The 26,565-nt window shown below is 44.6% G+C and overlaps 1 protein-coding gene across 4 annotated transcripts in view; it reads right to left on the bottom strand.

Annotated features, from left to right (window-relative positions):
- Positions 1 to 26,565, bottom strand: part of TACC1 (transforming acidic coiled-coil containing protein 1) — a 122,341-nt gene that overhangs the window by 28,720 nt on the left and 67,056 nt on the right. For 3 of the 4 annotated variants that reach the window (XM_073588815.1, XM_073588813.1, XM_073588816.1), the window contains exons 4-6: positions 14,245 to 14,305; positions 8,163 to 8,322; positions 8,025 to 8,071 (exon numbers count right to left, since the gene is read on the bottom strand). In XM_073588815.1, the coding sequence (XP_073444916.1) occupies positions 8,025 to 8,071; positions 8,163 to 8,322; positions 14,245 to 14,305 (268 nt within the window). The remainder of the gene's footprint in view (positions 1 to 8,024; positions 8,072 to 8,162; positions 8,323 to 14,244; positions 14,306 to 26,565) is intronic. The other variant, XM_073588814.1, reaches the window with a different exon arrangement.

Genomic DNA, 26,565 nt, shown 5'->3' with positions numbered 1-26,565 from the left:
TGGAGTGAGATGAGCTGGAAGACGAAGATGTGATTTTGGTCGATGTTGTGCGATGTGACCTGGCTTCTTGGAGGTGAGCGATGCGGAGTTCTGCTTTATCCTGGGCATCTCGTACTAATGAGGTCTTTTCTTGGAGAAGAGTTTCCCTTTCAGCTAGTTCTGCTGGGGCGTCTTCCATGTCACAGTTACTCAGGAATGTGATGTACCTTGCAGACAGTCTCTGGTAGCGATCATAGGCAGCAGATAAACTCTTCAATTTGGCGGTTAAATCTGCGGCGTTATTGTGAGAGCGTGGAAGAGCTGCTAAATCATGATCAACTCTGCCCCATAAATGTTCTAGGTTATCATGGAAGTCGTCTCTAGTAATCTCAAAGTTCTCTCTGGCCTTTTGTGTCAGCCTTGTTACACGTTTGGGTCGTACATCTTGCTCTGCAGTAAGTGCGGACTCTGCTCCTGCAGCATCTATGGTGTCCGGAACCTGATGTGCTTCACTTGCAGATGGGAGGTATTATGGGAAAGTACCATAACAAAATATTACAGTGTAATACAGCAATGGCCAGTAGATGGCAGCAAAGTATAACAAATACAATAGATGATAAACTAAATATATACCATTACAAAAAATGTCCATGTAAGGCTGAAAGTCTATCAGAATAAACTGAAACAGCACACACAGCTTTCATGCGTCTTGGCATGCTTTCCACCAGACTTTCACTGTGCTTCTGGCGCAAAAATTTAAGTAGTTCTTTGTTTGATGGCTTGTGACTATCCATCATCCTCTTGATTACATTCCAGAGGTTTTCAATGGGGTTCAGGTCTGGAGATTGGGCTGCCAGATCTGAACCCTATTGAAAACCTCTGGAATGTATTAAAGGCTTGATAAAGACGGGTCACCGTTGAAACGTTGTCACCTGAGGATCCGTAAAGTATCCACTTTTTTTTTTCACATTTAATTTGGAGTGCTGCCTATTTTTTTTTACATATATATATATATATATATATATATATATATATACACACATATATATATACACATATATATATACACATATATATATATACACAAAAAAATTATTAAGCTACATGACAGCGACACTGAGATAAGCTACACTGAGATAAGCTACGTCCCCTAATGACCTTGCAGGGATCATCTTATTAAAGTGTGTCCCTGACAATGCTGCTGAGTCTTCTAATTTGTCCTAATCTGCAACCATAAAACGCATGACATGAGAATGGCTCGTTGGTGCCCCTCGCTGGTACTCTCTAGTATGACTGACTAAAATCCATAATGAGAAAATGTTGTAACCTGCTGATTACAATCTTTTACATATATACGTGGATGTGTGTTGTCATTGGCTGATTTTTAGGACATGTGTGGATTTTTTTCAATCTTCAACCTTCCCTATGTGACATGGATTTGTAGAATATTTTTACCTTAGTATGGCGTTAAAGTGAATTCCCATCTCCAAGATCCTATCCCAGTATGTAATAGGTGGAATAATAATATTAGCAAATATCTCCAATTACAAATGTAGTACAGTTCTTCTAATTTGCCATGTCTCTTTCCAGGACCTTAGGTATCCATGGTTACGGCCACTGATATAGCGACAGCTAGTTGCTAGTAGTCGTAACCATGGCTACTTAAGGTCCTGCAATGCCTGCACATGAGGAAAGAGACATAGCGAATCAGAAAAACTGTACTACATTTCTAATGGGAGGTGTTTGCTAATATTATTATTACACCTACTACATATTGGGATATGACCTTGGAGATGGGAATAGCCCTTTTCACTTACTATGCAACACATATTGGAATACAACTGCTGCCACCTACTGTTAGATCATGGAATAACACTACAATCTTGGAAAAATAAGAGAGCATACAACTTATTGAGGGAGGGGGTCGTTTTGATGCGGACCTCAATGAAAGTAGCAGTTCTCACTTTCTTGTACTCTGTTAGCACTATATGGCATAGTTGCCCATTGACCTTACTGGGCACTATATAATGTTTAATGTGTCAGGAGTGGGACCCACAGTGGTCAGATGACAGCTTGTTTGCAGAGACAACACCTTTATCCCTCCATGGATTATAAATGGGTTTTGTACTTTTAATAAACTATAAACGCTAATAATGCCGCTGCTATGAACCACTGCAGTGATGTGAGTGTAGTGGGAGGATTGTGCATGGGCTGGGGAATTGACAAGAACATTATGCAATGGAGACAGTGGGCAAACAAGTCTAGTCCTAATGTCCTCCATGGCTAGGGGCATCATGGAGTTGGCAAGCACCTGGAGAGATGCACATTTTAATTTTGTTATGTGGCTCTGTCAGTAGAGTAGCTACCAGGGGGCAGAGGGTGCAGTCGCCCCGAGCCCCACGCTCAAAGGGGACCACCCAGATCTACTCTAAACTGTATCGGCGTGTGCAGACACAATCTCCGTGCAGTGCCGCTCAGCCTCCACGATCTGTAGATCAGAGGTCGATTTAAGCCTGCGGTCTACAGAAAAGCAGGAAGACACACAGACAAAGTGGGGAGCGGGGCGGCAAGAGGACGTTACTCCACCCACACTTTGGTCCTACCGACGGACTCCTCAGGATTCATCGTTAGGCGAGTATATGATGTTTTTATTTCAATAGTGCTCACTGGGGGGGGCGTGCATTAATGGAACCTGCATACAATATGGAGGAAGGAGTGCGCTAATGGGGCCATACATACTGTATATTGTGAGAGGCTACTGGACTTCTTGTGGCCATGTGACTCACCCCCAGAGGCCATGGGGTACTCTGTGCCGGGCCCGTTGACTTCAATGGGAGATGTCACAGTGGCAGTGACCTGGTCCGTGGCCTCAGGCGGTCAATGTAAAAAGGGGTAGAGTGTTGGGGATAAAGTTGCTGAGATGATTCGTGACGCCACCTGTGGTTTCTGGTCAGTTTGACCAGTGCTGCAGGGTTGCTTCTCTGGGACATATGGTGTGGTGCAGCAATGATGTTTTAGCTCCTCACAGGTGGAGCTGTAGTCCCAGGGCAGTGTATATGAGGTTGGCAAGTGGGGAGATGGTGTAAAGAAGTAGATGTAGCAGAACAGGGTGTAAGGCGCAATAATAAGTGGAGGACAAAAGGGCATGTAGTTCCAAGGCTTTACTCACAGTCTGGTGCACACAGATGCGCGCTTCGGTGCCGTGTCCTCCAGGTCAGGGGCTCAGCCAACTCCCAGGCAAGATGAAGTACAGCTTTCCAGCACTCCTCCAACATGTGCCTTCTCTGAACATCTCCACACTAGCGCCTAATCTGAAGTACTTGTAGTTGCGTATTAAACTCAAGTTCCTCCTTCTTGATGTTACTTAGAACTCTTCTTGATGTTACTTAGAACTCTTCTTGTACGGCAGACAGATGTAGCCTGCTTCGGGGACTCCTTGCTATCATGTCCTGGCTCACCCACGTTGCTGTTGTGCCCCCAAGTCTTAGGTGGGAATAAAGTGGTGACGACTTCTATTCCTCCCCGTTTCTGCTGCAGGACCATCAGTATCCATACAACCTCGGGGACCGGACCCCGGCCATGCGCTTCAAACTTAAGGAAGGGCTCTGCTCTGACCCTAGTCCTTAGTTTAGTACGGAACGTAAGGAGAAGAGAACTATCTTCCTTCTGAAGAATCAGGCTTTCTATGGCTCTTTCCTGTGCCAGCAGCTCCAGGTCACAGGAGCAGGCCATGCTGCATACAGTGTGAGGGGGGTTGTAGGGAGCTGAGCTTACCATCTAAAAGTGCGCAAAGGAGGCATTTTAATTTGTAAGAAGCTCAGTGGTCTGCATTATTATGTGGGGACCAGATCAGTTTCATTCTGGACGGTCGCATCTTGGCACAGTCCAGGTTGAAAACTGTTTCTCCCCCAGACATGGATTACGGCATGGGACAGAACGATGAACAGGTATGGTATATTGTTGTTTTTTTATTTTACTTTTATAACATTTATTACAGAAGAACGAGGGCTTTGCTGGAATTAGAAAAAAAAAAGGGAGGAAGTGATCCAGCTGGAAACAGAGGTGGCTAAAACATTAAATATCTTTATAACACAACCTTTTAAAAAAATGCAAAAAAAATGTGCATACCATGCACTGGCACATCAGTCAAAGAGATCGATGCGTTTCATCCTTAAGTCTTACTCAGATCATGAGTAAGACTTAAGGTCGAAACGAGTCAAGATTTGCAGCATTGAGAATCTCACCCCCCCCCCCCCCCATGTGCTTACCCACCTATCCACTCTCTGTTTCCCCATGTGCTGACATTACAGTAGGAGATCGCAGAGGATACTTTTTGTGAGGTAAAATATTGTTTAAAAACAGTCAGTGAAATATTTTACCTCACAAAATGAATCCTCTGTGATCCCCTGCTGTAATGTCAGTATTGTCTTTTGCTCCCTCCCCTGCCCAGGAGATGTGGTATGTGCCGTACATGGTCAGAAAGACAATTTTTAAAATGAACTTTCGTTCATGGGAAAACCCCTTTAATGTGACCGGCTTCCTCTGCCTATAGACACGTTGCGCATCTGCCGCCGGGATCAGCCGAATGATTCACTGCACTGAGTTAACGCAGGTGCAGTAAATCAGACCACCTCCATCTTTGTGCAGACAGATAGCGGCGGTCACATTAAAACTGCGCATGCGCTCCTCCTGTGTGTGTCTGGTGCGACGGTGTTCCACTGGTGGTACCGCGCAAGGGGCTGGTATCACCAGCAGTTTCCATATTGAGACACCCATCACTTGGGTGTCCCAATATGGCAGTCGGTGAACTTCCGCCCCTTGGAATTCTGGGACCGGAGACATCTGGACGGAACAGGAAGTGAAGACTTTACAAGGTAATTATATATTGGATGTGTCTTTTCTTTGCAGCTGTGGGCTGCTATTTTTATACTGGGGGGAGGGGGGGGCAATATCCATGGACCCTTACCAGCCTGTGAATACCAGCCCCCAGCTGTCTGCTTTAGCAAGGCTGGTTGTCAAAAATGGGGGGACCCCACGCTGTTTTTTTAAAATTATATATTTAAATAATTAAAAAAACAGCATGGGGTCTCCTGCATTCTTGATAACCAGCCTTGCTGAAGATGACAGCTGAGGGTTGCAGCCCCCAGCTGTGAATTTTGTCTGGCTGGTTAGCAAAAATACAGGGGAGCTCACGCCGGTTTTATTTTTTTAATAATTTATTTACAGTGCTGGAGCGGCTGATGAATACTCCCATCCTCCGCTTGCTGTTATTAGCGGCTGCAGGTGTCAAATGATGGGATCAGTAGTCCCATCAGGTGACACCAGTGACTGGAGGCAAGCTTTATACCTCCAATCACAGCAGAGCGCTCACGCTGTCATTTGACAGTGTGGGAACTGCGAATCTCTGACCGGCGGGGATGATTTCACTGCCGATCAGAAGCGGTGTTTGCCTTGCTCCCATGCACATGACAGCGCGACAAACACCTGGTGTTCAGGCAGCCGAACCCAAACAGTAACACGAACTTCCAGGTGAAGTCCGTGTTCGGTGTCCGTGCCCGAACAGTAGGTTTTCGGTACGGACGCTGAACTTTACTGTTCGGGATCGGCCATCTGTAATCCTTATATAGTTAATCCCTATATCATGTGACTTTTCATTTGACTGAAGTCGCAAATAGGATCTCGCAGGAGGATGGCCTTGCATTCACTGCTCCACAGCGTCTGTCATGCTGCCCTGAAAAGATGATGTCATCGGGGGGTGGTTCTGCGGTCACTTTCCACAGCTTCTGTCACCACCATCCCCTGATGATGTCCCAAATCAATCATGGTGATGGTTGTAAGGAACTTCTTTCACTGCTGCCACACTTCTTCTGTCCCAATTGTCCCACATCTTTAGTCCCCAGTACCAGACAGCTTTTGTACCTGCTGATTCATTCACAAACTAGATGTCACCAGGGGGCGGCGATATAAGCTAGGCAAGTGATTGCAGTGCCACAACACAGCTTTCATCACCACTCTGAATCGCATAGTTATCAGGGCCGCGAATACGGTCACTCACCCTGCTTACAGCGCCAACCCCTGATGACATTTTGTTTCAGTGAAAAAGGCTGTGGACAAAAATCGGCTGTGACAGAAGTTGTGTGGTGGCAGGAACACAAACTGTAGTAACTTCTTCTTGCCCTCATCACCACAATTGATTCCGGACATCCTACGGTGGGCGATGGTGACAGAAGCTATGATAAGGGAATGCAGCGCCTCCTGCTGATGACGTCCTGTTTTAGGGGGGGTTGAAAGAAACTGCAGAGAAGTGACTGCAGGCCATCTTCCTGTGACGTTCTGCTTGAGACTCCCCTCAAACAAAATGTCACGTGAAATAAAAGCAAGAAAAAAAATAGATAAAGCAAATTACAAAAGTGGTTAGACCTTAAAAAAATAGATATTTATGAAAAGGCATTATATGTCTTAAAAAGTAACTCGTCAGAAGATGGACAAACTATTTAAAAAGTAAATCAAGTGCAATCCTATGTATCCACTAGAGGGCAGTGTCAAACACATTAATTTCCCAACGCTCTGTCCTTAGACCCCTCTAAGTTTTAAAGAAAATATAGTCTCCAGAAGTCAATCTGAGAATAGCTATAGATAAATCAACAAGGAATTCACTGGACAAGGTCTTCAAATCGGGGAACATTTCACTGTCGACAAAGACACGGCTCGTACATAGTCTGTTTTTTTCTGTAACATATGGATGTGAAACCTGGACAATAAAAGAAACAAGACAGAAGAATCTACACCTTCAAAAGGTGTTGCTGGAGAAGGATGTTATCAATACTATGGATGGACAGAAGAACAAACAAATCAAGCCAGACATGTCCCTCGAAGCAATAATCACCAAGCTACAACGTGTCTACTTTGGACACATCATACGATGAGAGCACTCACTGGAGAAGGACATCATGGTCAGAAGAATAGCAGGAACAAGGAGAAGAAGACCAGCAACCCGTGGCCATGCATACAGGAATGGCGATAAGGAGACCATGCACACCAGGCTAGAGATGAGGAGCCATGCATACAAGGATAGAGATGAGGGGCCCATGCAGACCAGGATAGCGGGATGAGGAGCCATGCATACCAGGATAGGGATGAGGAGGCCATGCATACCAGGATAGGGATGAGGAGGCCATGCATACCAGGATAGGGGGATGAGGAGCCATGCATACCAGGATAGGGGGATGAGGAGCCATGCATACCAGGATAGGGGGATGAGGAGCCATGCATACCAGGATAGGGGGATGAGGAGGCCATGCATACCAGGATAGGGATGAGGAGGCCATGCATACCAGGATAGGGATGAGGAGGCCATGCATACCAGGATAGGGATGAGGAGGCCATGCATACCAGGATAGGGATGAGGAGGCCATGCATACCAGGATAGGGATGAGGAGGCCATGCATACCAGGATAGGGATGAGGAGGCCATGCATACCAGGATAGGGATGAGGAGGCCATGCATACCAGGATAGGGATGAGGAGGCCATGCATACCAGGATAGGGATGAGGAGGCCATGCATACCAGGATAGGGATGAGGAGGCCATGCATACCAGGATAGGGATGAGGAGGCCATGCATACCAGGATAGGGATGAGGAGGCCATGCATACCAGGATAGGGATGAGGAGGCCATGCATACCAGGATAGGGATGAGGAGGCCATGCATACCAGGATAGGGATGAGGAGCCATGCATACCAAGATAGGGATGAGGAGCCATGCATACCAGGATTGGGATGAGGGGCCCATGCATACCAGGATAGGGATGATGATTCCATGAACAGGATGGGGATGAGGGGACAACGTATACCAAGCTTATACTTGACTCAATATGTTTTCCCTTTTTTTGTGTTCGGTGCCTTGGCTTATACTCGGGTCTACTTATATTGGGGTATATACGGTATGTCATGATAGAATAAAAAAAGTCATAATTCCTGCACCTTGAGGTCTGATTCTTCTCACTAAAGAATTCTAATATGTATCACCTTCTCCATAGATGCTCACCTGAGGTGAAGGTTCAGACACCTCCAGAGATGATTGCTTTCCTAATCCTGGAAACAAACAGTAAAGCAGCTGTTACAAATGGGCAAACACTGCAGTAATAAAACTGAGCAAAATGAAAACAAAATCCAGAGTAAATACCTGATGTGGAGTCATTGGGGCACTCAAAAAATTCTTGCTCTTCCTCCTGTTGACTTTTAACCCCAGTGCACATTGGCTTAGGTGCTGGAACAGACGCCAGCTTTTCCTCATCTGTAGCATGACCTTCTCGCTTCTCCATGCTGGGAGAACCATCTTCTTGCTGTGCGAAAAAAAAAAAAAAAAAAAAAAAAGGAAAAATTTCAGTTTACAATGGATTTGACATTATATTAGCTTTTGCAGCATCTGCCCGGTATGGAGTATTGATGGTTCAATTACTGGATGGACTCCACGCCATTCACTGTCTATAGGACGGCCGGAGAAAGTCTGCTTCCAGAGTCCCGTTCTTAGCATCACTGGAGGCCCCACCAGTTGGACCCCTGGTAATTAGTACGTTATCCCTCACCCTATGGATAGTGGATTATGCTTCAATGAGCATTTTATGTATTTTCATTACAATTTACTAAGAACATCTGCCAAGTTGTCTCAAGATGAAAATGTATCACTTAGAAGTAATACCTTTCTGACTGTTGCAGTTTCCACTATTAGGACACCTAGAACAGGGAGCGGTCTCTAGCCCCCAATTTTTATTCCCAGCAAAACTGCATCCTTACGCCCCATTTCAAGTATATGGGAATGACGGAGATAGAGAAATACAGTACTTGCCTTTTTCTGCAGTCCCATAGAGAATGGATTTTGACTGGGCATTCCATAGCCCCTTTTTTGAAATTGGAGGGGATCCGGGTGGTCGCACCTCCACTGAACTGCAAGATATTGCCTACGCTTTGGATATGTGATAACTTAATGATGGAAATAACCTTTTACAGGGAACCTTCCATGTCCCCACACACTATTAGCCTACAGATACAGTAATCTGCAGGATAATAGAGTTACAAAACTGCCCACCCAGTGCACTGAAATCCCAGCTACTGGTAGGAAATTAACTTTATTCCTCCCAGGAGCCACCAGTTTTCAGTCAAAAAGGCGTTGTGATGCAGTGACCCCCTATGACAGCTAGGGGGCACTGTATGGGCTTCCCAGGACATGCATGCAGGTGTTTCCTTTATTGTGATGGGGAAATGGTGAGCGGCAGGGTTTTGACTGGCCGATATGTATCACAAGGATGGGTGCCTTGTGATGGAAGCTGGAACATGTGTTGATCTGCAGAGGTACTGCTGAGGGTTTGCTGCAGTGTAATAGGGAGAGCTTCCAGGTGGCTGGTGAGATGGGTGGGACAAGTCACCTACAAACCCACCCAGGGGTATGTGCCTGAATGCCCAATGTAAAGCCTGTATGTGTGTGGAATAGGACCTGTAGTGAGGTCATGACCATGTGATCCATACCTCACCTGTGGGTGTGGCTACGTACCATATAATGTGCCTGAGGTCTGGTCACATGGAGAGTGTGTGCCTGAATTGTTCAGGGTGGAAGGTCCTGGAGGGTCTAGATGTTGGAAGGTGTGCTGCCTTCCTGAATAGCACCTGCTGCGACCTTGGACCTGGTGAGGCCGGTGTGTTGGGAGTCCCTGGGAGTAGGGACGGATCCCTGAATAGCACCCGGTGAGGCGTGAGTGTTGGACGGTCTCAGGATGGGACGGACGTCCTGAATAGCACCCGCTGAGGCCCTGGACCTGGTGAGGCCGGTGTGTTGGGAGACCCAAGGAGGAGGGTCGGATCCCGGAACAACACCCGGACCAGCCACGTGTGTTAGCAGAGTCTGTGACGGCACTGCATTGGGTTGAGCTACTGTCCGTCTGTGGATCTGGACTGTCAGGTGGCCTGGTGAGCAAGGCGTTGTCTTGGACGGTGATCCCAGTTCGGCAGCTTCCCTGAGAGAGAGGACTAACAAAGAGTTGGCATCTGGAGCCGGAGCTCCTGCGAGGTAACCCAAGACATGGGGATATAACTTTTGGTGCCCATGATGTTCTATGGACACTAATGAACTGAGAGAGCGGAGCTCTACTACGATCATTAAGGATTAATCTGTCTGATGCAAGACTGTATTTTTTGTGTTGCCCAACATTGTTTTTGCTGTTTAATAAACCACATGGACTGTTTAAGTGGAACGTGTTCCTGTGTGACGTGAATCCGCTGCCAAGTGAGTGTCCCCAGCACTGACAATAAGCGCTGCCTTACATAGTGCACAGATCGGCTTCAGCACTACAAGTGGCGGCTGTTTTGCCCAATCCTTGGATTTATTTCTTGGCGTCCCAGGGCCAACATATCAGAGGATTGGTATCAAGGGGCGGTGGGAGTTCAGTGCAGGCAATGCTTGAGTATGTGGTGCGGAGGGCCCCTTTAGTGCAAGGGTTGGAGGATAGGAGTTTTGGTGGGATGGGTAGGAAATTCCCCACCCTGGGTTTGGTCCAGAAGACATGGTCTAAGATTAAAACGATACAGAGATCTCTGCAATGACGATTTATACTCCTATTTGGTTGAATGAGAATTTGGGTGAATTTTATAAACTGGGGGAACAGAGGGATTGGTCATGTAGGGGGATATGCTATATATCACAGATACTTATGAATCAGGAGCTGAAGTAGTTTGAATCCTTGCAAGAAGAATTTCGGGTTCCAGGTACAGATCGGTTTCTTTATATGAGGTCCAGCATGCCTAGAAGCAGCAGAGGCGGGTAAGTGGTCTAGGGGTCCAGAAAGATATTGTGTTAGACTATACTTTTATGGACGGGACCACGAGAGGGGTTATTTCCACGTTATACGAGAACCTGCTACATACCTTTTTGTTGTGGCATCCTATCCTTGCACGGGACAAATGGGAGGAGGAATTGCGGGATTGGATGATGAAGTTTGGGAGTCTATATTAGAATACGTTCCGAAATTGTCACTAAGTGAGCCCGGGCGGTTATCGCAATTGTATATCATTCACAAAGCTTACAGGTCACCTGAGTTTCTTCACAGGGTTGGGGTGAGAAGTACATCTGGATGTCCGAGATGTATGAATGAGGGTACGGGCATTTTGCATATGCAAAATAGGGTGTTTCTTCAACAGTTTTCAAAAAAGGAATATAATTTTTTAAATGCCCAATTGTATACTATTTGGTATATGTTGTAATTGTTAACATTTTTTTGCTGAATAAAAATCATCTGATTAAAATAAAAAAAAAAAAAACAAGTGGCGGCTGTAAGCATACCCCGGCACACGGACAGCTTGTTCTGCACAGATGTGCTGCAGAGTGAGCTGTCAAAGTGTAGTGCGTCCTTACAGCCGCCACTCACTGTGTACTGAATTGTAAGACCGGGGTCACACTAACCAACGCAAAATACGGTCAGTAATTTACATGCGTAATACGGATGAATGGCCCCTAAACAGTGCTCCGTATGTCATCTGTAAGCAAGGTGTGGTCATGTATTTTGCACATGTAAGCATCCGTATGTAATCCGTATGGCGAGTTTTTCTCGCAGGCTTGCAAAATGGACATATAATGGAGCCCTACGACAGGGTTTCTAACAGAAACCAAAGAATAGATAGACTCATAGAATGTGTGTGTATATATATATTTTCATTCTATGTATTCTATGTGTATACAGTGGGTACAGAAAGTATTCAGACCCCTATACATTTTTCACTCTGTTTCATTGCAGTTATTTGGTAAATTCAAAAAAAGTTCATTTTTTCTCATTAATGTACACACTCTGCACCCAATCTTGACAGAAAAAAGCAGAAATGTAGAAATGTTTACAAATTTATTAAAAAAGAAAAAACAAAATATCACATGGTCATAAGTATTCAGACCCTTTGCCCAGACACTCCTATTTAAGTCACATGCTGTCCATTTCTTTGTGATTCTCCTTGAGATGGTTCTACTCCTTCATTGGAGTCCAGCTGTGTTTAATTAAACTGATAGAACTTGATTTGGAAAGGCACACACCTGTCTATATAAGACCTCACAGCTCACAGTGCATGTAAAGGGCATGTCACACTAAGAGATATCGCTAGCAATATCGCTATAACTTGTGACGTTATAGCGATATTGCTAGCGATATCGCTGTGTCTGATACTTACCTACGACCGGCTCCCCCGCTGGTTATCGCTGATCGCGCGAGAACGTTCAGGACTGTTTCTCGTCGGTCACTTCCTGCGGCGCTTCCTGCTGTGAGGACGAGCGACGCGTGGAGCCGGGCGGGAGGACGCAGGATCGCCTGGTGTGACAGGTAAGTAGCGACCCCCGTCCCCAGCGATGTCGCTAGTGAGGTCTGCCTGTGTGGCAGCTCACTAGCGACCACTTAGCGATGTACCAGCGATCCTGACCGCGTCATATCGCTGGTCGGGATCGCTGGTACATCGCTAAGTGTGACAGTACCTTAAGACCAAATGAAAATCAAAGGAACTGGCCAAGGAGCTCAGAGACAGAATTGTGACAAGGCACAGATCTGGCCAAGGTTATAAAAGAATTTCTGCAGTACTCAAGGTTCCTAAGAACACAGTGGCCTCCATAATCCTTAAATGGAAAAGTTTGGGACCACCAGAAGTCTTCCTAGACCTGGTCATCCAGCCAAACTGAGCAATCATGGGAAAAGAGCCTTGGTAAGAGAGGTAAAGAAGAACCCCAAGATCAATCTGTCTGAGCTCCACAGTTGCAGTAGGGAGATAGGAGAAAGTTCCACAAAGTCAACTATCACTGCAGCCCTCCACCAGTTGGGCCTTTATAGCAGAGTGGCCCGATGGAAGCCTCTTCTCTGTGCAAGACATATGAAAGCCCGCATAGAGTTTGCTAAAAAACACATTAAGGACTTCCAGACTGAGAAATAAGATCTGATCTGACGAGATGAAGATAGAACTTTCTGGTGATAATTCTAATTGGTATGTGTGGAGAAAAACAGGCACTGCTCATCACCTGCCCAATACAATCCCAATAGTAAAACATGGTGGTGGCAGCATCATGCTATAGGGGTGTTTTTCAGCTGCAGGGACAGGACGACTGGTTGCAATTGAAGGAAACATGAATGCAGCTAAGTGCAAATATATCCTGGATGAAAACTTCTTCCACAGTGCTCTGGACCTCAGACTTGGCCAAAGGTTCACCTTCCTACAAGACAATGACCCTAAGCACACAGCTAAAATAACAAAGGAGTGGCTTCAGAACAACTCTGACCATTCTTGACTGGCCCAGCCAGAGCCCCAACCTAAAACCAAATTAGCATCTCTAGAGAGACCTGAAAATGGCTGTGCACCAACGTTCATCATCCAGCCTGATGGAACTGGAGAGGATCTGCAAGGAAGAATGGCAAAGGATCCCCAAATCCAGGTGTGAAAACCTTATGGCATCATTTCCAAGAAGACTTATGGATGTACTAGCTCAAAAGGTGCTTCTACTCAATACTGAGCAAAGGGTCTGAATACTTATGACTATGTGATATTTCAGTTTTTCTTTTTTAATAAATTTCCTAAAATTTCTACATTTCTGTTTTTTTTTCAGCCAAGATGGGGTGCAGAGTGTACATTAATGGGGAAAAAAAATGAACTTTTTTGAATTTACCAAATGGCTGCAGTGAAATAAAGAGTGAAAAATTTAAAGGGTTCTGAATACTTTCCGTACCCACTGTATATCTATTCTTTAGTTTCTTTATTAAACCTGTCAGTGTGAGTTTACTGTACAGCGCACTGAATTGCCGGCTTTGCTAAGAGATACCTGGTGCGTATTTCTCGCAAGTCACATGTGTGGTCCGTGTGTAATCCGTATTTTTTGTGCAACCATAGACTTGCATTGGCGTATTACGGCCGTAGTATGCTGACAATCGCAGCATGCTGCGATTGGCACGGACCGTAGAATACGGATGAGAAATATACGCCTGGTGCGAGGTACCCCATAGAGAATCATTTGTCAGTGTCTAATGCGTGCTTTTAGCGCCTCTCACTTGGCCGTATTCCTCGCCAGTGTGACCCCGGCCTAACAGCAGCCATTCCAGACGCAGATCTATGACTGAAAGCCGGCGGCTCCTGGGAGAAATAAAATTAATTTCCTCCCAGCAGCTGAACTTTCAGTGCAGTGGTCGGGCAGCTTTGGAAAGTTTATTAACCTGCAACAAATAAATTAACCTAACTCCCGAGATATTAGGCTTACCCACCTGAGTGCAAACATCTAACACCAAACTTGATCCTTCATAACTCTGCACTTTACAGCTGTTTCTAAAAAGGAAAAAAAAAAAAAAAAAAAAAAAAAAGTACCGTATTAATTATGGCTTCAGTCACAAACAAAAAAAAACAGTTCTGTAACCAGTTTTCATAATACAAGCTGCATATATTATTGAATAAATCTCCTAGAACTGATGAGGCTGGTGTACTTGCTTTGAAAATCCAAGTAAGAATAGCAATTTTTTTTTTTTTTATAATTCTACATATTTTCAAACGTTGTCAGGTTCAGTTATGAAATGAGCCATTTCTTAATGATTTTGACCTCCTGAATTCAAATCCGACAAATGAACATTTTTTAGTTGTCTCTCGTTTCTATGATAAAACAGTTTTCCTTTTACTGCCACATGTAATTAATGCATAAACGTTTCAGTAGTTTGTAACATGCTGTTGCCGGGAACCTAAGAGCTCAGCCTTACTCTTGGGCAGATCCAAATCTCTAACAAGATCAGTTCACTTTGTGTTATAAGGTGTGGTTCAGTTGAGGTTGCGCATAGAGAGTCTGGGTTGTGAGAGGATGAGGCTCCATGGCACCAGACGCCCTCTTCTTCCTCACTTGACTCGACTGAAAAGGTATCTGGTGCTTTTGGGACCGGCAACCCTTCGGTATTTGGTACTGGGCGCATTGCAGAGGGAATGTTTGGATACTGTATAATCCACTTTTTCTACCATCAAACTGATTTCCTAATGGGGGGGGGGAACCATGCAGAAACAGCAATTGGTAATGTGACCGCTTGGCTCTCTCCAGATCATTGGGATAGATTGCCTCTTCCCAAGCAACCATTGGGTAAGATGTGATGCACATCTATTGCAGCATATGTGTGGAGCCCAACTCTTGTCCTGATCTCCTATTCTGCAGCCAAAATACAGGTTGTAGGCTTTCCTTATCATGGTCGTCATTCTATGACAGTGAGGGTGATCAATGAGTGGAACAGGCTGCCACGAGAGGTGGCGAGTTCTCCTTCAATGGAAGTCGTCAAACAGAGGCTGGATAGACATCTGTATAAGATGGATTAGTGAATCCTGTATTGAGCAGGGGGTTGGACACGATGACCCTGGAGGTCCCTTCCAACTCTAACATTCTAGGATTCTATGGTAGTCAAGTTTAGCCTTTGATGCAAATGTGACTTCTCTACATATGTCGCAAAAACCATTCACTTTGTTAATGCAAGAAGGCGGCATATCTAAAAAAAAACCAAAATCAGGTCAATCTGTCGTTAAGAAACTAAGCTAAGAAATCCTAAAACTGTATACCTTACACAGAGAGCATTTGTAAAAGTAGGTGCAACTGTAATTAGGGTTATGTCATCGGAATGGAGTTTGCATTTTTTGACTGATCACCCTAAGATGATAGAATATTGAAGACTCAATAGACTAAATAGATACAATAGTGTGGCACCCCCACGAGTATGGCCGCCACAGTGGCTTTGCCTTCATCCAGGGAGGGTAATGCCAGGCTTGGAGGCAATGACGGGTCTCTCTCGCAGTCAATCTATGCATGCAACACAGTTCCACTCCAGGCCAGCAGGGGGGACTCTGAACCGGAATTGAGGGGAGGAGTGCCCTCTGAGGGCCAAGAGGAAGGAGTGAGTAGTTAGTCTGCGGAGGGTGAAGTGTGCAGACGTGAGGAAGGAGCGCTGAGATAGAGCTAAGAGGAAGAGCTCGTCTCCCGCAAGAGCGCATGAACTGGAGCCTGGACACTGATGGTCCTACAGCAGACACCAGAGGAGTAGAAGGCTGTAAATGCAATAGTCCTTTCTAAGACTTGAGGGCACAACAGCAACACTGATAGTGAGCCAGGATTTAGGAGTGATGAGTCCCTGGAACAGGCTACAGCTGTCTGCCATACAAGTAGAGTTCTTGGGAACATCTGACTGGAGGAACTTCAGTGTAACTCGGTACTGGAGATCCCTCAAATAAGCGCTAGGAAGGAGACTGCACAGCCCATCTGCTGAGAGAGAATCCCTGAGTTGCTTCCAGGCTAGCCTACTCCGGTACCATCTGTAATCAGGACCCTGGACTGCATTCATCAAGTAAAGGTACATAAACTGCACCCCGCTGTGTCTTTGTCTGTTTCCTTCCCTGCCGGCACCGCTACATCCCCGTGCCAGTCACACCTACACTGCCCTGGGACTATAGCTTCACCTGTGGGGAGCTTTTACATCTTTGCTGCACCATACTATCAGTCCCAGCGGATCTGCATGCAGCGTTGGCTTAACACCTCCCTTGCCGAACACCACAGGTGGCATCACGAACTATTCATTTAATTCATCACAATCCACCACTGCAATTTCCCTTTTTCTTGGGCGCCCAGGGCCACGGACTGGGTCACCGCTGCTGTGACACATCCCTCTGATACCGGCCCGGTACCGAGTACCCCACAGCCTTGGGAGGGCGACCCAATAGACGAGCTACCAACATTGCAATAATGATGAGGAAATAATATACGCAATTTTTCTATAAACATGAAAGGTGTCATAAGTAATTACAGTGGGTACGGAAAGCATTCAGACCCCTTTAAATTTTTCACTCTTTGTTTCATTGCAGCTATTTGGTAAATTCAAAAAAGTTACCGTAATTTCTTTTTCTCATTAATGTACACTCTGCACCCCATCTTGACTGGAAAAAAAAAAAAAAATCAGAAATGTAGAAATGTTTGCAAATTTATTAAAAAAGAAAAACTGAAATATCATATGGTCATAAGTATTCAGACCCTTTGCTCAAACACTCATATTTAAGTCACATGCTGTCCATTTCCTTGTGATCCTCTTGAGATGGTTCTACTCCTTCATTGGAGTCCATCTGTGTTTAACTAAACTGATAGGACTTGATTTGTAAAAGGCACACACCTGTCTATGTAAGACCTCACAGCTTACAGTGCATGTCAGACCAAGTGAGGATCATGAGGCCAAAGGAACAGGCCAAGGAGCTCAGACAGAATTGTGGCAAGGCACAGATCTGGCCAAGGTTACAAAAGAATTTCTGCAGTACTCAAGGTTCCTAAGAGCACAGTGGCCTCAATAATCCTTAAATGGAGGAGGTTTGGGACCACCAAAAGTCTTCCTAGACCAAGCCGTCCAGCCAAACTGAGCAATCATGGGAGAAGAGCCTTGGTGAGAGAGGTAAAGAAGAACCCCAAGATCACTGTGACTGAGCTCCACAGATGCAGTAGGGAGATTTGAGAAAGTTCCACAAAGTCAACTATCACTGCATCCCTCCACCAGTCATGCCTTTATGGCAGAGTGGCCCGACTGAAGCCTCTTCTCAGTGCCAGACATAGGAAAGCCCTCAGAGTTTGTGAAAAAAAACACATGAAGGACTCCCAGACTATGAGAAATTAAATTCTCTGGTCTGATGAAACGAAGATAGAACTTTTTGGTGATAATTCTAATCGGTATGTGTGGAGAAAACCAGGCACTGCGCATCACCTGCCCAATACAATCCCAACAGTGAAACATGGTGGTGGCAGCATAATGCTATGGGGCTGTTTATCAGCTGCAGGGACAGGACGACTGGTTGCAATTGAAGGAAACATGAATGTGGCCAAGTACAGAGATATCCTGGATGAAAAACTCTTCCAGAGTGCTCTGGACCTTAGACTTGGCCGAAGGTTCACCTTCCAACAAGACAGTGACCCTAAGCACACAGCTAAAACAACAAAGGAGTGGCTTCAGAACAACTCTGTGACCATTCTTGACTGGCCCAGCCAGAGCTCTGATCTAAACCCAATTGAGCATCTCTGGAGAGACTTGAAAATGGCTGTCCACTAACGTTCAACATCCAACCTTATGGAACTGGATCTGCAAGGAAGAATGGCAGAGAATCCCCAAATCCAGGTGTGAAAAACTTGTTGCATCATTCCCAAGACGACTCATGGCTGTACTAGCTCAAAAGGTGCTCCTACTCAATACTGAGCAAAGGGTCTGAATACATATGACCATGTGATATTTCAGTTTTTGTTTTTTTTAATAAATTAGCAAAAATTTCTACATTTCTGTTTTTTATCAGTCAAGATGGGGTGCAGAGTGTACATTAATGAGACAAAAATGAACTTTTTTTAATTTACCAAATGGCTGCAATGAAACAAAGAGTGAAAAATGTAAAGGGGTCTGAATACTTTCCGTACCCACTGTATAGTCTCCTCTGGTTCTTGAAAATTAGAGAGAGACTCAGCAAATTTTAAAATCTTAACTAATTTTGTGGTGCTGAAAATTAAGAAGTTCAACCGTTTTAGCCTCTGAACCAATTTGTCTGTAGAAAAGTGAAACTTTTCCACTGATAATAAAATGAGCAGAGTGAGAATCATGAAATTCCCAACTTAACGCGAGGAAAGTACAATCTTTTTGGCACGGATTTTCAAAGTACTGTAAGTATACCAGCCTCAAAAGGTGTTGGAAATTTGTTATGTATGCAGTTTATACTATAAAATCTGGTGACAGATTCGCTTTAAAGGGAACCTGTCACATCGTTTTAGCCCCCTAAACAATCCCCATTACTGTACTAGTTTTTTTTAAACCTGTGTTCTCTACATGCTACCTTAAAGCTAAACCAATACTACATTTCTGCCCTCAATTTTTTTTATTGTGTTTGCCCTTCTTATGCTAATTATCTACTTGCAATCAATTAGGAGGCACTAAATCCTGAACGGTAAAGCCTCTAGTCATAAGCAACAGGGTTTGACTGATGGGCACCACAACTTCCAGTCCCCTGGTATGTGCAGTGACACTGGGTGCACTTCCTTAACTTCAGTGGCGTACTGCATAGGCAGCCTCTAAAGTTGACGGTTACCTCCTAATTGACCAAAAACAAACAGTTAAATAACATAAGTGGCACGGACATAATAGAATTATTGGGAGTAGTTTTGAAGGCCAAAATAACGAGACAGGTTCCCTTAAAATAAACATTAGGGCAACAGGCTGACCCAACTATGCCCATGCATGTACTGTTAAGACGTCCTGCCATGCTTGAAGATAAGAGGTTCAGTACCATTGGGAAAATGATGATAGATTTGTCCATAAAAACTTGGCTCATCAAGATGGAAAGTAATACAAGATGGTTATGATGTAATACATAGGATAATAGGGGCGGTAAATGGGTTATAGGGGCAGCACATACAAAAAAAAAAAATATATCTTTCATTTATAGAATGTTTTTATTCCAGAGCGAGGGGGTTCAATGAAAATAAATTTCATGCTGGTCGGTTACAAAGCTCATGCACTTTCAGCTAGGTGCTTTCCTGGCTATCCGTCATGACTCTGTCGCTGTTCTATGCGTTCTGGTCTTACTCTTTACACACTTGTACCGTTTACTCATATTTCTACTTCAAATTCAAAGAATAGAAGCCACATGTGAAAAGTGAGAGAGTAGCAAAATACAATAACTTTCAACATGTGGGTTATTCTCTAACTACATATTGAGAAGGAAAACATCTCAATGCCAGGCAGCAGCGAGAAAGTTCAAACAAAATTATCTGCCACAAGAAGAAGGGTCTATAATTCGCAAATCAAAACATGTATAGTAATGGTGGAAAGTTTAAAAAAAAAATCCACAAAAGGACAAACTTCTGTGAGATTCACAGAAGTGAGGAACAAAAGAAAAGCCTTCAAAAAGGACAGGGATTTACAAAATGCCAATCAAGAATTGGATTCCCAAAAAGGACTCTCTTTTAACAGATTAAAGGCCTCTCTGGAGAAGTTTAGGCTCAGTAGTTTGTTGCATTCACTATCTGTGAAAGATAAGCAATCCAATAAATAGAGACTCCATACCCTTAATTAATTCTTTCACTTATATGTTTCTCAAAAGCAAAGAGTAAAAAGTAGAAATCCACAAATTCATTTACTTTGAGAGAAACTAAAGAGCCAATGGATGCAACATAAACCCCATGGAATGAAGATTGATGGGATGAGATCTACAAACAAAAAATGCAACAAAAGATAATGCAATGAATAATATATCTGCCCACGAGGCTTATAAATCATAGATGTAACCCATACAATGTCTACAAACATGGGGGTAGTCCTTTCCTCACAAGCACAGACAAGGCGCAAGACCAAGTCCTACTCTAGAGATACCAAAAGAGCAAGGAGGAACTGACCTGAGGTCTTTCGACACCAGCAGGAAAAGTAACCAAATAGCACCAGCCCCTTCCTGGTGAAGTTGTGTGCGGCCCTGAACCAAGACTAGGGTAGTGGCTTCAGTTAAATTCTCCCTCGGGGTCCCGGATCTACCAACAGTACACCATTGGTAATTATACATTCAAGGTGCATTTTAGACAGGCCTTAAATTGGTAAGAATGCTTGTTCCTGGTTATCGGTCTATGCAAAACAGGCCACAAGTCATCTGCTAAAGCAAGCAAAATGCTTTCTATTGGGGAATTGGATCATGTATGCTAGCATAAAAATCTTCATTATTGGCAGCACATCGCCTGGAGTAACCAGGAGATGTTCTGCCGAGAACACGTTACTGGAACAATCTGTCAATTTCTATGCCTACTCAGTGGTCTGTGGAAAAAGGCCAATAAACGAGCATCGATTGACTTGAACATAGTCCACCCGCATTCGATACTCACCTGTCTAAATGCACCTTAAAGGGGTTGTCCAGGCTTGAGGTGCAAGCCTACAGTCACTACGCGAATGCAGCCTTGTGAACCTTCACAGTGCACTGTCAGGATTCTTCGTTGCCGGGAGCAGGCAGGCATGTGACCGCAAGAATGCGATTTTCAGTATGCAGTCACATGCTGACTAGACGTACACAGCCTCACACAGTACATGTGTATTGAGAAAGGTCGGACATGTCTAGTCAGAATCTTTCAGAAAGAATAAATTGTAAACCCTATACTTGCGGTCAAATGAACTCCTGCTCCACAGAGTGACTGCAAATTTCTACCAAAAGCGGACAACCTCTCTAAAGTTACTACTAGGTGGTCTGTGGAAATGGGTCAATAAACTAGAAACGATCGACTTGCACATGGTCGATCAGTGTACAACGTTAACCTGTTTAAATGCACCTTTATATGAGTAGCCCAGGCTTGGAGTACAAGTCTTCAGTCACTATGACTGCGGACTTGCAAATCCTCACAGCGCACAATATGCGTACTGTCAGGACTTTCTGGTGCTAGGACAAGGCGGGCGCATGATTGCAAGTATGCGATTTGCGACTAGATGTTCACACCTCATTCATCACAAATGCATTGAGCGAGGCCGGAAACATCTAGTAGCAAAGTGGCTGGAAGTATGCATTGAGAGCAACTGCAGACTTGTACCCCAATCTGGACAATCCGTTTAAAAGGTCTACTAAGCAGTAATACACCTCCACAACACCTCACATGACTCAAAACAGTTATTTTAGGGGAGGTGAGAATATTTGAGAGGGAACTGAAAGCTTGACATGAACAAAGCTTCAAGAGCTTCCCCAAAAAAATGTGTGTGTGTGTGTGGGGGGGATCTCGGGGATGGTGGGTTCTTAAGATTCAAAATTGACAGCGAGCACATGGTGAGGAATTGAAACAAAAAAATGCTACAAATATATGTGGCGCCCCTGAGAGTTCAGTCGCCACAGAGGTACTGCACCTCAGCCAGAGTTGTGGTATCCCACTTCCCAGGTAAGGTGGAGGCACCTGACCACACTCTTATGCCTGCAACCAACACACACCCTAGAGTAGCAGGACACCTTGGATAACCCCTGCTTTGGTTATAAAGGGTGTTGGGAGGTGGTTGGAGCTTGAGGGTTCAGAGCAGGAGAACAAAAAGGAAGTTAGGAGAGTCTTCCCTTAGGGGAAGAGGTGGAAGGATGTATGTGGAGCAGCTCCTGGTCTGGAGGAGCTGCTGGAAGGAATAGATACAAAAGGAAGCTCCCTGCAGAGGGAAGGGATCCCAGAGGCACGGGCTGAGCGAGAACCACCCATGGGGCTTGTTCCACGCTGACGGCTGTCAGGTGGAGGGATCAGGTCATAGAAGAGTATCGGCCCCTAGCCTAGTGGAGTGGACAACAGACTCAGCTAGCAAGCCGACAGCTGTGGCACCTTTAGGTACCTCAGCCACTAACCACAGTTATCTTCGCCGGAAAGGCAACCAAAAGGGAGCAAGGAAATGCGGAGAGAACGTTATCCGACAAGGTCCACGGCTGCTGGCCTGGGACACCGACTGCGAGATGTTGCGTAGGAAGAGGCAAGAAGGCAACACAGTGAAATGGCCAGGAAGTGCATATACTGAAGGGAGTGCTGGAAAGGTGTGCTCCATCTGCCTGGGAGTTGACTAAGCCCCTCACCTGGAGGACATGGCACCAAGCGGGCATCTGTGTATACCAGAACTGTGAGTAAAGCTTTGGAACTGCACCCAGCTGTGTCCCCTGAATTCTTTCCTCAGCACTGCTACATCTACCATCATCAAACATAACATCTTTACTATAACTACTTCCCTAGGACAACAGCTCTGCCTGTGGAGAGCTATTCCAACTCTGCTGAATCACACCATTAGTCCCAGAGGATCTGCACTGCAGCGCTGGTCACCTCTGACCAGAAACCACAGGTGGTGTCATGAACACTTTATTACAAACTCTTTATTTTTCCTCTCTAAATATCCTCTTATTGGACGCCAAGGGCCGTGGACCGGGTCACCGCCGCTGTAACACTGCCCCTTTAAGAAGAGGCCCGGTACCAAGTACCCCGCTGCCCTGGCGGGCACTCCATATATCATTTTTTTATTGTACACCTATCAATAAGGGGTTGATCAGCTGAGAAAACACAATTGCAATATACAATTAGAGTATTTTGAGTAAATAGAAGGGGTCTTGTTCAGGATCCCCAGATCTTGGGAGTGGAAATAAGTTACAAAGAAAAGTCTTTTGCTCTGGATGACTTGTCCCGTCCTGTATTATACAGACAACCTAATGATTTCAATAGACACTGTGTAATACTTTGTTTCTCCCATGGGAGCGCTGCAGGAAAATCAAACACTTACTGACAGATATTCCCACAGATCACAGCTGATCTACAGAGGTCCCAGCCAGCACAAAATTTGAGCTCTTTTATAGTAAAAATGACCCTTCTAGTAAAGGGGGATTATCCAAGGCAGAGAAAAGCAGCTCAGTTTTATTTGACCCCTTACACCGAAAACACATGGTAAAGTCATGTCATTCTTTTTAGTTCCCACACATACGCATAACAGCGATCGTTATTATGAATATGGTTTGGTCACAGTACTAGGCCCTTAGTAAATCTGTTAGGGTGAGGGGAACTTTGATGTGAGATCAATGTACAAAACATATAGCTGGAATGTCTGGTATTTTAATCGTATGAGCTTCCCATAAGGGAATCTGAAAATGTCAAGTCTCCGTGCACATTGAAGAGTAGCGCAGTATTCGAAAAACTGCAAAAAATTCAATTGCATCTGTCTGATAAATGCAAAGTCACCTACTGTACATTCCCCCCCCCCCCCCCATGAAAAAAACCTTTATTCCATTAATATTTTTTTATGGTTGTTCGATCCCTGGGAACCTCACAGTTAGATCTTATCTCTAATGTAATAATGCATGTCAAATATAAAAGAGGAGTCAAAAGAAACCTAATTTGCATGCTATTCAGGCTCGTTAGCTCATTAATGAGTGCAGCCTACCATGCAAAACAGCCCGGTCAGCATGCTAATGGCTTCTCTGGTTCCACATTTGTGCTGCTTGCCAGTAGGAATCATTTGTGTGGTTTATGGGGGTTGGCACAGGGCGCTGCTTGGCATAAGTGATTTTTCTTGAAAAATAAAAAGGGGAAATGGCAGAACTGTTTGTGTTCCCTGTAATGAGTCCATGGCACCAGGCACAGAAAGAAGCGATGACCTACGTAATACAAAGACTGGTAGGAGTCTGACCCAATATTCAGGTTCGAAGCTGCTGCCTTTTAAAATCATTGTGGATACAAAACATTATTCCAGCAACAACATTTACCATTTTTCACACAGATGATGTTCTCGCACGACTGCTATCCGTGGTTTTCATGGATGGCACTCTGGCATCTGTGATATTCTATGGGACTGTGCACATGTCCAATTTTTTTTTCCCCTCAGACAAAGTGGTCCGCGTAAAATATCGGTGACATGTTCGATTTTGAGTGTCGGATCAAAATCGGCAATAGGACCACGCTCGGATGACATTCGCGTGTAGCCCAATTTTCACAGACTTTCAGAAAAGGAAGAGAAGGTGGATCATTTTTTTTTTTTTTTTATTTAATTTCTCGATGTTTGAAAAAAAAAAAAAAAAAAAAAAAAAAAAACACAACATGTGACAAACCTACAATGCTCTGTTGAAAGTCTGATCAGAGTAATCGGTCCGTTTTTCTTGTACACGTAAAAATCAGATGTGTGAATGAGCCCTGATACACAGGATGGATGAAAACTGTATGATCAGTTGAAGGGTCCAACTGCTGGGACCGACACCGTTAAGAACGGGGGCCTAAAGTCCATTTTAAATGGAGCGTGACAACCACTCCTAGAGACGGCAAATGGTGACGTGCTCACACTTTGTCACTACAGCTTCATTCATAATGGGGACTTTTGGATCTCCGTTCTCATGATCGGTGGGGTGCCATTGGTGGGACCCATAGCAATCATACATTTATCACCTATTCTATGGATACTCCTGCAGATGGCCATAATATATTGTTACATCAGAATCAGCCGTACCAGACACCATAATACATCCCTTCATTACAGCAATTTAAACATTTTTTACTTTAGCATTGGTCTCTAGGTAAAGCCACAAATTACAACTCCAACAAATAGAGCAAGTGGTTTTGCGAAACTAAAATACAGCAAAAATTTCCACTGGGTTTTACATTGATCTAAAATTTTACTCGGTATAAACATCTGGAACGCTGGTGGTGCTGGGTAATATAGACCCCGATTGACAGGCGTATTACAGTCATCTGAAAATGGCCTATAGCTAAAGAAGCCATAAACATCAGATAGCTGTTGGCTGTCAATTAGCTCTACTGACTCTCCTCAAACATGGATGCTCAGCTAAGCATCCATCTGTTCTGACAGATCAACGTGATCAGGGAGTTAAACTCAAGCAACTTAAACCTTCCCCCAACATCAGGAGCAGTTATTATTTTATCTATTGACTTTTTCCCATCAAAAATCGGTAGTTTCAGCCACCGTTCCTCTTTTGTATGTTGACCGTAACTGGAATTTTGCACACAAAAAAAAATTTATTACTGAAATTTCACACTTAAAATTTTTGCAAAAAGTATTGTTGGTATTGAACGGTGAGGACTAGATCATTCCAGTAAGTTTGTCCTACTGGCATACAAGTCTGCAGGGTAGCGACTCTCACATGGTCGGTCTACCTAGACTACAGTAAATGATGTGCATAGGGCAAATTGCAATGAAAAGCCATCTGCTCCAATGCCTTCATCAGAAAAGAGTTCACTATTGAGTCCATTAAAAAGGGCTTATGGTGGACCTTAACGCCCTCACCTGCTGAGCCTTTAGGCAAACTCTGCTTAAAACCCCCACACACATTAGATAAAGTTGGCCAAATCCACCAATATTGGCAGGAACAGCTGACCATCGGGTGACCCGACTCTTCCCAGACACATGATGATGAGGAAAAGAAGGAACAAGCCATTGAAATTACACTGGTCGATCCTTTTATTTTCAGGGGCGATAAGCTGCTGCCAATTAGTGTCTTTCTCCTCTCTTCCCATAAAAAACATATGAACATTCAGCCGAGCTGACCGCCCAAAAGTATGGCCAGCTTTAGGCTCTGCTCACATAATAGGATAAGAACATCAAAATTTTACTGTAGTATTAGATCCATCATGAGACTGGCACCGGGGGAGCCCGATGGACCCTAAAATAGATGCCCTTCTTATTTTTGGCCAGATCGGTGACAGAATTCTGAGCTGTTCCTCCAGCACAGAGGACTATACACTCAACTGTACAGTCTGCCCTTGCCCAATATTATTATTATTATTTATATAGCACCATTGATTCCATGGTGCTGTACATAAGAAGGGGTTACATACAAATTACCGATATCACTTACAGTAAACTAACAATGACAGACTGATAGAGGGGAGAGGACCCTGCCCTTTCGGGCTTACATGCTACAGGATGGTGGGGAAGGAGACAGTAGGTTGGGGGGTTGCAGCAGTTCCGGTGTTGGTTGAGGTGATATCTCCGGCAGTGGTGAGGAGGTAGTGGGGTCATTGCAGGCTGTAGGCTCTCTTGAAGAGGTGGGTTTTCAGGTTCCGTCGGAAGGATCCGAAT

The sequence above is a fragment of the Dendrobates tinctorius genome, unplaced genomic scaffold (genome assembly GCF_039654945.1).
Source record: "Dendrobates tinctorius isolate UK_male_01 unplaced genomic scaffold, ASM3965494v1 ptg000104l, whole genome shotgun sequence".
NCBI lineage: Eukaryota > Metazoa > Chordata > Amphibia > Anura > Dendrobatidae > Dendrobates > Dendrobates tinctorius.
The sequence above is the reverse complement of the archived record's forward strand: the minus strand, read 5'-3'. Positions and strand labels throughout refer to the sequence as shown.